The sequence below is a fragment of the Trachymyrmex cornetzi genome, unplaced genomic scaffold, assembly GCF_001594075.2.
Source record: "Trachymyrmex cornetzi isolate Tcor2-1 unplaced genomic scaffold, Tcor1.1 scaffold223, whole genome shotgun sequence".
Lineage (NCBI taxonomy): Eukaryota > Metazoa > Arthropoda > Insecta > Hymenoptera > Formicidae > Trachymyrmex > Trachymyrmex cornetzi.
Window position 1 is genome coordinate 1,496,754 of NW_017296881.1, and position 12,470 is coordinate 1,509,223.

At 45.8% G+C, this 12,470-nt stretch overlaps 1 protein-coding gene across 7 annotated transcripts in view; it reads right to left on the reverse strand.

Moving 5' to 3' along the window:
- Positions 1–12,470, reverse strand: part of dac (dachshund family transcription factor) — a 207,586-nt gene that overhangs the window by 11,408 nt on the left and 183,708 nt on the right. For all 7 annotated transcript variants that reach the window (XM_018506307.1, XM_018506306.1, XM_018506302.1 and 4 more), the window contains one exon: positions 350–496. In XM_018506307.1, the coding sequence (XP_018361809.1) occupies positions 350–496 (147 nt within the window). The remainder of the gene's footprint in view (positions 1–349; positions 497–12,470) is intronic.

Below are 12,470 nucleotides of genomic sequence, written 5' to 3' on the forward strand. Positions count from 1 at the left end.
TCAGGCTGTTTGCTCTGCCTCGGCGTATTAATTAATTTATTCCGAGATCACCGCTGGCCCCGGGGCTCTTAACGGAGAGACTGACGACGAGCTCGCGAAATCCTAAGAAAACTCGTCCATTTGCAGCGATCTCGTGTCTAATCTACGCGATGAAAATCGAGACGTTTTTTTTTGTAGAGCAAGATATTAGCAAAGAATTTTCAGCGCGAGAACAGAGCGTTTTATAAGTATAATTTCTCTTCAAGCTCTCAAGTATAATCTTCTTAGATACATGACAATTTCCAAATTCGAGATGATATAAATCTGCCGGTGCGAAAACTTGTTCACAGAGATGACGATTCACACATACCGGTAATCGCTCTGACTTGCTCCGAGGACGCGCCCGTGGCTTTGAGGGCCTCCTCCAATTGTGTGCGCCTCTTGATCTCCAGGTCCAACTGCTCCTGCAGCCGTTTCCTCGCTCGCCGTTCCTTTTTTAACCGTTTCTGATAAACCACTGCAACAAAGAATAATGCGATCATTTATAGCATGATTGATAGACTAGATTATTATTTAATAAAGATTATTATTTGTTACGTATTGTATATTTCGTGAATGTTGACACACGTTTCCGAACGGCGTGATGAAAATACGCGGTAAATTCGCGCTGACCATCTTCGTCCCCCAGGTGGCGGAACCCCGGCGTGGTCAGAGTTCAGTGGAATTATCCTGGCGTATCATTCTACAGCGGGGGGCTTCACACCGAGCACGGCGGGCCCCAAAACTCAAAGTACACGTCTAAGCGGGGGTCCGATCGTCTCGTCAGCTACCGTGCGTGAATCCGACGGTAGCCGGTCGAGTCGAACGCCCGAGACGAATCGTTTATCGATTTCTCACAGTGAGTCACGCCGTTAAAAAGATACAGAGGGAACTTGCATTGGACTCCCGCGTTTGCATAATATATGAGTATTAAGCTAAAGCGAATATATGCAAACGAGTATTAAAAAAATACGATAAGAAGGAAAAACTGCTCTTTGCATTTCGTTATTCATCAATTTCTTCGCTTTTTATTTCACTTTGACGATACTTGGATAATCAAAAGGAACAAGTATATTAATGAAAAATAAAACATGTAAGAAAAATATTTAATAAATTATATATATATATATAATTTTGTTTTCAAAATAATTTAATTTTAAAATAAATTTAGCACAAAAAACGTGATTTAACCGAGACGAATTTTCAATCTATCATAAAGTTTCTCTTTGTACTTGTTTTAAAATTATGTCACGAAGCATTCCAAGGCAACTTGTCGTTTACCGCAAGCAACAATGCAGGCTTGCTCGCTCTTTCGTGTCAGACCATTCATTCTGGTCGCCGCGCTTTCAGACTTCTTTTCCGGATTCCAATGTCCCGTTCTTTGTCGCCAATACAGACGTATACGAAATCAATCCACCATGATGCGCGCACACAAATTCGTGTCGGAACTCATACAGGTACATGCGCGCGCGCAATGTTAGGTACACGTGTAGGACGGCGTGGATTCGTCACGGCGACGGGTGTGCGCGTAGGTTCGCTCAGATACAGCGCATAGGCGATCGGTTTGATCGGTCGAGACCCCCGCGTCGGCGTCTTTGAACGGGCTCTCTCTCCCCCTGCCCGCTTTAATTATTTTCCGTCATTGTGAACCGGCGCGTCCGGCCATTGTATCTTCTCTCGGGCGCATCTCGGCCCTCGACACTTTTGGCTCGACCTCTCTCGCGGGCTCTGGCTTTGTTCGACGACGATTCTGCCTTAATCGTTTCTCGTTGCGCCGGGTTCGACGAATAATGGCGTGGCGCGGCGCGTCTCCGTTCGATGAGACGTTGACCGGTTCTTGCGCCCGAATCCCGCGAAAAGATACCTCAGGGCAAAAAGATTAAGGTTCGATCGATTACGCCTTCTCGATTCTATTTCTTCGACCTTCCGAGACACCGTCGAAGACAAAAACAATATCACAAATGCATGCTTCTTTAAAGTACCGAAAGTTCTTATTTAAAAAAAAAAAAAACTTATTTAAAAATATATACATTGAATTATCTTCTTCGTTTTTAACCACACGTATATGTGGTTATAACTCTATATGCATTAGTCGGATTCTTCGAATAGTCGACTGACGTGCCGAAATGGATCTGTCGTGATTCTTCAGGATGGTAGGCTTGGCGGAAGACGGTAGCTCCTACTCGCGTTCTCTCGATTTAACATTACCCTACCCTGACAGGTAAGACGGTAGCGCGAGGCGTAGGTACGACGTCGCCGTAGGCGTACTCGAGTACGACGACATTACCTTCCCTTCGCTTTCGCGCCGGTATAGCATGGAGATTAGGGCACGCGGCTTTAATCGCCCTCCACTCGCGCGTCATTTCTGGAACGGTAATCAGAGGATCGTATTGCCGCCGTGGAAATAAATCGTCGTGCAAAAGCATCCATCCACTTTAGATGCAAATGTATTTCTCATTCGGCCACACACCGGCATCGCAAGAATATCAAGAATTTTTTCTTCAATCTCGTTGCGTGTTTGTATGTACATGTGTATACGTGTGCATGATGAAACATCGCGGAAGCATCGTTGTCGCTCGGACTTTGGACCAAAATTCAACGTTCACGGATCCATCATGATTCTATGGTTCAAAGTAACATAACAGCGGATACCATCGATGAGCCATCGTAAACAGGTATCGCGATCCTATCGATCGTGTCTCGCAGGTGGCCACTGGTTGAGCATCACTGATACGTGATTGATTCCCGGCAGACAAGGCGCAGACAACCCCTTCGTCCCCTCTACCTCTTCACCATGGCCGTGTGCCCCTCCTTTTCCTCCCTGCCTTATACACCTCTTCGTTTCCTTCTCGTGCACTCTTCTCCTTATCCACTTTGGCATAACGCGCCTCCGAGACGTTTTCTTCGTTCCTTTTCTTTCGCTCTTTCTTTGTCTTTCTCTCTCTCTCTCTCTCTCTCTCGCTCTCTCTCTCTTTCTCTTTCTCTTTCACCTGATGTTTCGTCTTCTTCGTCCTCTCTTTCTCTCTTACGCAAAACGAAACAAGGGTGGAGAGAAAGTGGGAGAGGGTGGGGGCGGAGAGGAGGACGAGGAGGGCAGAGGGAAGAGGTTGCGGGACGGCAGCGGGGCAGGGAGGAAGAAGGGGGCAGACTTCTCGCAGTGACGGGAGGGGCGGTGAAGAGGAAACGGGGGGAGAGAGAACGCGAGTGAGCGCCGGGGCACGGGGGGACAGCATTATGATGCAAAGATGGCGCGGCGGCGGCACCCTAGAATTAGCTCGAGCACTCGCCATTGGCCGCTCAGCAAACCACTCCTTCGGTAACAACCGACTGCATACGTTGCATACTAAGGATACACGCGAGACGGCAAAGAATTGCCCCGAATGGGGCTGCTCGCTCCAAGGATTCGACGACGTAGTCCACAGTGCCAGGCCAGGACAAGGAGTGTAGTCGCCAGATCTGCCAGTCCTGATGGCTCGCGACGAAGGACGAGTCTTTTTCTTCCGTGATATTTTGTTAGGCAATCGCGTGAGGGTCTTTCGCGCTGATCCCCATGATTGTAAATTCAGACGGGATCCTTTTATGCGGTTGACTATATTGTCCCGATTTTTTTTAAACACTGTCTAGGGAATATTCTTTATATATGATACGCGTTACATATTTTTCCTTTTTTTTTTGCGGTCGTGGCACGAAAGAGCCACATTATTATTGTGAATACCGAATTTGCGTTGCTGCTTCGGCGACAGGAATCATTATTGTCTAAACGAGTTCGTTCGTGATCGTTGTGCAAACTTGACAGAAAACATCGTTCCCTCGAAGGGTACCAATCGAGCGACGACGACAGCGGATCGTAGATCGAGGAGGAACTTGTAATTTGATGCTGGCGGATACCAGAGAGAGAAAGAGAGAGAGAGAGATTGTACGGGTCGCGGAACGGTGTTGGTGATGGCTGGGCGCGGACGTTGTTGCGCGGGGGTCTAAGGTCTTAGGGATGATTCCAGAGTCACGGTCGCACGATCTCGCTCTCGAGTTCCGACGAGACGCGAGAGTACGACGGACAATACTTTGCCGATCGCGAAAAACTCTGTTGTTCCACGGCTTGACTCTCTCTGTCTCTCTCCCTCTTTTCTTACTTCCTCTCGGTACTCATCGGAGATGCTCGGGCTTTTTGCACGTTACTTCGCCTTGGATGTAACTGCGGCGTAACTTCTTTCCCGACCAAATCGAGCGCGCTCGGTACTGAGCTCGCGCTTAGAGCTCTGGGCTGGTAACCCGGTAACTATCGGGGCAATATCATCTCGGGATTTCAACGTTAGTTTCTTTCTTGCATTCCTACGAACGTCGAAGGAAAAACGTTGCGGTATTCGATCGTTATCATCCACGTCTATCTTCTTCTTATGTATCTCTTGCAATCTTAATTATCCCTAAGCACATGTAATTGCATACCTACTTTGGAGTTCAGTTATATGTCATCCAACATTTCCACTTTCTGCTTTTAATTAAATTGCTAAACGACTCATTCATATATTTCTAAGAATACTAAAAATATTTTTTGTTCGAATCTTCATTGGAAAGTCTTGTTGCATTAATTAGAATTCTTACAGAGATTCAATACTAAAAAGGTACAAATCAGCCACCTGTAATTAAATTTATTAAATAGTCGAGATAACCAGAAATTTAATTATGATAATTATTATATATATATTTAATAGAATTCTGACTCGTATGATCAAAATTCGTTTTGTTTATATTTCTTGTTGGAGATAACCAGAACATTTGTCGCAATCTCTCAGCAATTAATTCAGCATAAGATCAACTACTGCATATGTGCATGCATGCGCCGATGACATCGCGCGGTTACATAAGGTGCATAACAGAAAAGGGAAGAAATTCGCGGTCGATTATGAAACTAGAGCCGAGATACATGCAACTCGTCGAAAGGTTGTCTCCCGATGCGGTAGATCGTAGATAACTGAAACGCCGAGTTGTCGTGGCATCGAGCAGGAAGGCTGCGACGAAGGGAGCACGGGAGAGAGAGATCGATGAGCGATAAAGAGAGACGAAGGGACAGAGTGAGACAAAGGGGGAAGGCGGGGAGGGTGGTCCATTAGATAATGCAGTCAACAGAGAGAGCGGCCTCTCTCATCGGGCACGTCAAAATACATCAGCTACCACTGTGCGCTCGCTCAGAAATCCTCTGACCGCTCTCGGCGTGGACTCCCCACGTCGAAGACTCGTTGACTGGTGACTCTCTCTCACTCCCTCTCCCGAAGTTCACCGTGTGTTTAACGCTCGCCCGCCCGACAGGACACGATAGATCTCGATCGTCGATATCGAGTTCCGCGGCAGCGGGTAGGTCAGAAATCGCCGGGTTCCGTATGAGAATGCGGTACCGAGGCTATTTAACCTCGGCCGTAGAAGGCATCCTGGCATCGACTGATTTATTCTGAGATATCCACATGAGATTCCTTCGGAATCGAGTAACTTCCAACTTATACCACCGAATTATCCCAATGTGAAATCAACATACTTATAGCTTTCATCGAGTAATGCATATTTTTTGCAATTTTATAACTACAAAAGGGAAAATTGCTCTTGAGCAAATTTCAAGATATGTATTTTGTACGTCAGCATTGAAACATCATCGCGGTCGATTGTGGATAACGCTTTGGGATCGTGTCTGTTGGACGCAAACAATCAGTGCGGGAAACGTAATAGCCGAATCCAATCAGGGAACCCGTGGAAACTAATATAGAGTCAGGGCGTCTTACCCGGACTGTGCTTAATACCCAGAGCCAAGTAAAGGAGAGAGAGAGAGAGAGAGAGAGAGAGATATGGATAGCGATAGAGAGGGAGAGTGAGGAGCCCTCCGGGAATAGCAATATGATTTACATTTTGTGGTTATATTGACCATTCTCGCCACCTGCAGCACTTGCTCTCCTTCGTGGCCCCCGGGCTGCGCCAAGAATGACCGGCTTCTACTCCGGAAAAATTAATAATAGCTCGCCTTCGGGTTCGTTAAAACGATCACCATTCCCGTTCCCGCGGTAATACCAGCTACTGCGATCGACATTTTTTTCCTTTGTAACAACTCGACCTCGCGCGTAATAAATCGCAATTTTATAATTACTTTCCAGAGCGTTTCTATCTAAATGTTTCGCCCCTCGGCCACAACGAATGATAACAGTGTTAATAATACTCGGCGATTTTTCCGTTTTGATGACAAATTTTTTTTTCGTTTGTCCATCAGACTCACTCATTCGCTTTAAGTCAATCTGGGTGCGGTCGGTCGCTCGTTAATTATCCGTATTCACGAATTAATCGCGTGAATGGCGTCGGACGATGACGATGGTTACGAGTTGTTACCCCCTCGAGGAGATCCGACTTGCGTAAAGCGAGCAAGACAGAGGCGCGTGTAACGCTGTAAACGCGTAATTACGATTCATGAAGGCGGACGGACGAGCGTCTGGATGAGCTCGTAATCTCCACAGGACGCGTTTCTCGAGGGCCCAAAACCAACCGAAACACCCGTTATTCGTGATGGGAGGGTTTCGTGGTAGGACGTTTAGGTTCTTAGGCACCTACTAGAAAAGCCGCGGTCGCTCGCGCGCGCTCTTCTCCGACGGACAGCATCTGCGCTCTACGGCTCTCGATATCCATACTGTGAGAGCTGTGTGTTGAATAATATTACACTTAGCCCGTACCCACTCGGACGATTATAGTTGGAGGCAACGTCGATAGTAGTAGTTAGACCGTGCATCCTGTGCGAATGCTAATTTCGGAGGGTCCCCCTCCGCTTGAAACTAACTCGAAAGAAGAATTACGACGCGTGCTCCGGTCGCCGACGTCGATTCGCGGCGAAGCGGAAAGAATCGATGTCGACGGTATATAAAATTGTAACATCGACAGAGGAAGACACGCGTGTCTTCTTAACGATCGATCGATAGACCGAAGCCGATTCTGAATTCCGACTTTGCGAGTCAAGACAAATCGATGCGAGCGAAAGTTTCTCGACCAGCTCTCTTCGTCGCTGCGGTCGATAGGGCTATACGGCCTCGTTCAAATATCAATTTCCCAGTGACAACTTCTTGGTTGCTCTCAGCAACCCTCCTGCTCACGACCTCCATATGGAAATGGAGATCGGTCATCGAAATCCAGTTTGCGAGTGGAAACATCCCGAGAGGGTCAGCCGTCTTATCCGCTCTTTCCTTTTCCTTTTCCTTCCCTCTCCCCCACCAATCTCCTTTATATAACACGGTATATAAACCGTAAAGTCGTAAAGTCGAAAGCTTTTTCGCTTTTTGCGTATTATTCTTTTATCCGATCTAAAGATAAGGATAGTGGCATCCGGCGATATTCACAGGAATATCCGCCGCGTCTTGAATAGACTCGACAATACACCCCCGAGGCCGAATCTATCGCGCGATATATGGAGATCGCCGCGGATGATCTGTTTCATTTCGCCGGGATGTTTTCGTAGGATAAACTAATTTATCCTATTAACATCCGCCGTGTACTTTATTCGCGGACTTCGTCCGCTTAAACGGCGCGCACTGCGCTATTTTGTTTGCCACGTTTATAACGCTTCGGATTGAGAGCGTTGAAAGAGAACTTGCGTGAGTCGTCGTGCGAAAACTATACTGTTCGCGATCGATAGTTACCGAGGCTCGTTACCGGATAGGAAACGGATGTAAAGTACAGTCCCGATTTTTCGACATGAGAATCTTCGATGAAGCCGAAGCCGAAACTTGGCGATCGACGCCAGATTTGCGACGCTTGAATTACACGGGTAAAATAATATGAAAATATTTACTCCCCGGGTGAGCGCGCGGGTCATTCGAGACCACCCGATCTGGTTACCGGGTTCTCTCCCGTATGCAGAAACGTAATAGCCGAATAGCTTGGCGTTTTGCCTCGCGGCCACCGAGCGGATCTTTTGAACGCTTCGATCCGCCGATAAGTATTTACGGGCCGAGGAGGGAGGTCTCGCTTCGGCCTTAGGTAAGCCGTTCCAAGACGGTCGATAATTTTGAATTGCGCATCGCACTCGCGACTTGATACTGTAATGTCGTGAAATAAAGATGCACGTCTGTGTGTAGCATCATAGATTTATTCCGGGTATTTTGTGGCGTGCGAATGCATTAGCGCGGTTCGACGCCTCGCTCAAAAGGCGGGATAGGCGTCGGACAGTCGTAATCACGATAAGCGTAATATTCAATGATAGGCACATGGATAACAATCTAAACGACCTAAACAACGGCGCACTTTGCGTCACGAGATCACTGTATTTTCTCAATAATACTTATATCTTTTAATTTTAATCTGGATAGAGCTTTTATAGAATTTCTCAAGCTTTCTAAAATTCAAAGATTTTATACGTTGGTAATTCCGTCCAACTGCCGACCTTCAGAAAATGGCGAAAGCCAATGACATCGATTGACGCGGGGACCACGCGATTACTCGATATCTTGCCGTGCGTTCCTTTATCAGTCGGAAGCAGTAGCGATTCTCGGGGGTTCCGTCTGTATGGGACGCGTGTTTTATTGCCCGAAAACCGACAGATATCAGGATTATGTGCTCCGTCGCGGGTGAGACTAGGAGGAGCACTGAGAGTGCGGCCGATACGTGCGGCTAGGGTAGAATACGACGCGCGCGAGGGTGCCAACCCTCGGCACGAAGGGCAAAAACATTAAAACGCGCGAGTCTACACCTCTGCAAATCTCGTCGAATTCGAAAGTTTCCCTTTTTCCTTTCAAAGTTGCGAAAAGTCGACCGCGCACACAATAATTAAGAAAATTAATCAAGAATTATGCAAGCTAAAAATCTATCATATCAAATGTCACAAGATTTAAAACTTTCTAGAATTTTATGAAATATTTTAGCAATATAATAATCATAAAATTGAATTTGTGTTTTTCATTGAAAATGGAAGAATATAATAATTCTATTTGAATTGCACAAGTTTTCAACTCACAATTCAATCAGCTCATTAATTTTGTAATAAAAGCGATCGCTATATTTTTATTAAAAGAAGCATAATTCTCGCTGGACATTCGACGTACATGGACAGACGAATGATCGTCAGTTACTTCGATACGGTTGCGTTTATTGGCCATAACGGATATTGCTTTCTGGCAGAAAATAAGCGGCACGGAAAGGCTAGGCGAGGTGAAGGGAGAAGCGACGATTCCCGAGGGTGGGAGGGCAGAAAGGGATGATAGTCGAATCAAACGGATCGTGTTTGCCGTCCGCTCCGGCCGTGGTGGTGATGATGGGTGGTGATGCCGAAATGGCAGAGCTAGTGGTGGTGATGCCGAGTCCGAAAAACACTGGTTAGATGGTTATCGCCATAATCGCGGCTCGAGTCGATAAAACAAGATGACTGCGACTTCTAATCCCTGGGTATTCTTTAAATGGCCGTCAAACCGGATGTGCCGTGTATATACACACACGAGAGAAATGCTAAAAGTTATATACTTGATATACACATATATACCTTGATGTTTCTTTTTTTCTATAACTTTAATCCGTTGTGATTATACATCCAGCTACAGAAGTTTGACACTAAAGTTTCATGTTTATCGATCATTAGTATATTAAAAAAAATAAATTCTAAAGTATTAGTTATCATTGTATTCTTGTTTAACGTTGGCAAACAACAAGGACGCAATGATTTATTATGTTACACTGTGTCTTTGCTGGAAAATGTCTCAAGTCAACTTACTACTTGGGTTCTAATTTCATAAACATAAAATTTATGACTGTAAACTTTTTTGTCACCTTGTATATAAAACAATTCTAAATTTGAGGTCATAAATAATTACAATTTGCAAATAATATTCTTCTGATTATTTTATAATCAAAAAGAAGAATAAAAAGAAATCTTTTGTTAGCGTAGAATGTATATGCAACGAATAAGAATCCCGATATTGTACCAGTTTACTTGATATCGATTTCCCGAATAGATACGCCACGCGTGCATAGATTATGCCGATATCTATGCGATGTTTATTCAACTAAAAGCCACAGCATGTTTTTTTTTCTCTCGCTCGTCGGGAAAAACCTCGTGGCGACAGTTCGCACAGCATGCATTCCCCATTGTTTCCCTTGTCTCCTTCGTAGACGAGACACGCGATGGTGTCGATGATGACATTTCATTTTTCCCGGACATTTTTCCCTAAATGCCTAAAAAAAAAAAGAATAAGAGCACACGACGGGGACCGAGGTAAATTCGAGGGGAGACGTGGGGAAAAGACCCCGTGGAGCGCATCGATGAGAAGTGTTTTAGCTTATCGCGTTTGTACGTTTAATACCGCTTCCTCCGCTACCTATATGATGTAGGGTCCATCCCTGGGGAGACGTATGACGGCTTAATGGTGATTTTTTGTTGCTACGCAGTCGTTTTCGCTTCGTGACGACACCAATACGGACGACGTTACGCGATATACGTCTCTTTCGAAGATACGGAGGAGAATTTTTCCGCCATGTCACGGCGACTAAAGTTGCGGAAAGCGAGCAATCTCAAGTCGCAAAGTTCCCTTGAAGAACTTTTATTTTCTATCCCTTCTACGATGCGAAACTTTTTTATCTTAATTTCAAGAATATGAAAATCAAAACAAGGTTGGATGTTGAAGAAGGTTTTATCCCTAAATTTCGATACGAATAGATAATTTTTTGTCGCGATTCTCGAAACAATATGAATTCTATCTACTGGCAAAAGTTAAGGTAAAAGTAACTCTTTTGTCTCGCGAGACAAGGAAGAAGAGAACAAAGGGCGGGTCGAGATCGCGCGGCGAATGAAATTATGCCGTGGCGCTCGTTCGCTCGAGTATCGTTACGGCGGGCATGTAAGACGCTGAAAGTCTCGTGTGTCTCTTCTTCGTGCGAAGAACAGACGGAGAGAGCGAAAGAGAGAAAGAGAGAGAGAGAGAGAGAGAGAGAGAGAGAGAGAGAGAGCGCACGAGCAAGATGGGAAAGAGGCACGACGCATAGGAATTAAATTCTTAAAGTTCCCTCCAATGTATGCCGGAAAGTCGCATTCCGCGAGTCCCCGAGACATCTAGAACCGTCCTACACCCCCGCCTAACTCCCCTTCACCCTCTAGGGAGCCAATATTAATTCCCATAAATTTCCTTTCAACGGGTACGTATGTTCCCATACCACTGCCAGAGGACTGTTTGCCTTTTAATCCGGGAGTATGCGAGGAACGTTATTCTTCTCTTCTATCGACGCACGATTTAAAAAAGCGGAAAAATAGGTGCTCGGAGGAGAGTACAAGTGGTCTTGGGACGAAAGACCTCAGATTTTGCATTATTTCTTAAATAGCTCGAAGGCTACTTTTGCATGAATTTTGACTGAGGTGCGGCAATTTTCTGAGAAATTTGACGATCGTGATAATTCGAACGTGAGCTGGGCGCAGACACGCGCTTGTGTTCTTCTTGAACTAATTGTTAAAGGAGCGAATGGACTTTCGTTGCGTGACTTTTTCGTGGCGAGGAACCGTCTATTGCGCTAGAGAGCGGACGGACCGTACGAAAAAAAAGAAAGACGAAAGATTACGAAGAGTTCTTTCAAGTGCTGCCGCGAAGGGAACGAAATCTTTATAGTCTTCTCGTTGGGAAAAAGAGAAGAAGAAAATAAAAAGGGGTTAAAGAAAAAAGAAGGAAGAAAGAGAAAGAGTATCGAACAGAGGGAAGAAGTACGTACTGGAAGGGTGGAAGCGATTTCAATCGTCGAGTGCAACCACACCAGCTTTCTCTTCCTACGTTTCAATTTCTGAAGTGGCTCGCCTGCCACTCTTCTGGCGGGAGCCGCAGAAAGCCGTGTTTATACAATGTAATAGCTTGTGCCAGTATTGTACCAACGTTTAGCGGTGTACCGACCGTGCCGTGACGTGAGGTTGGCGCTCACTTCGCGATTCCCTTTCGGCATTCGTTTGGCACTTTATCACGCCCCTAGATTGCCGCATTAAACATCCAGTAAAGGGAATTTCAACCCTTGCGCGACACCGCCACGGCTCACGACTGAAAGGATTTCCATTCGCACTTTTTCTTTCTCTTTTTACTGCTACACGTGGAAAGGAAAGTTTGTGTTCCATTTCCATTCTCTCTTTCTCTCTCCTTTTTCTCCTATTATTTACTTTTTAGTCTTCTTCATTTGTTTGACCGTCCGCGAGTTTATCCGAGAGTAGATGACGTCGTGTCGACGTCAATCGTTTCAAATTATCGTCATCAATTATTTAATACTATTTTTTCGCCATCGCGCGATCAGAATTCAATATTGGGTTCCTTCCGTCTTGTATCCTTTCGCTATCCTTTCGCTTGGTCGCCCCGTCCGAAAATGGCGCGTTTCGAAATTCAAGATCGTACAGCGAGGACGAGGGCACGGAGGAGAGGGAAGTAGGAGGGGGGGGGAGGGGGGATCTACGAAATTATGGCAGGGGGGGGGGGGGGGGC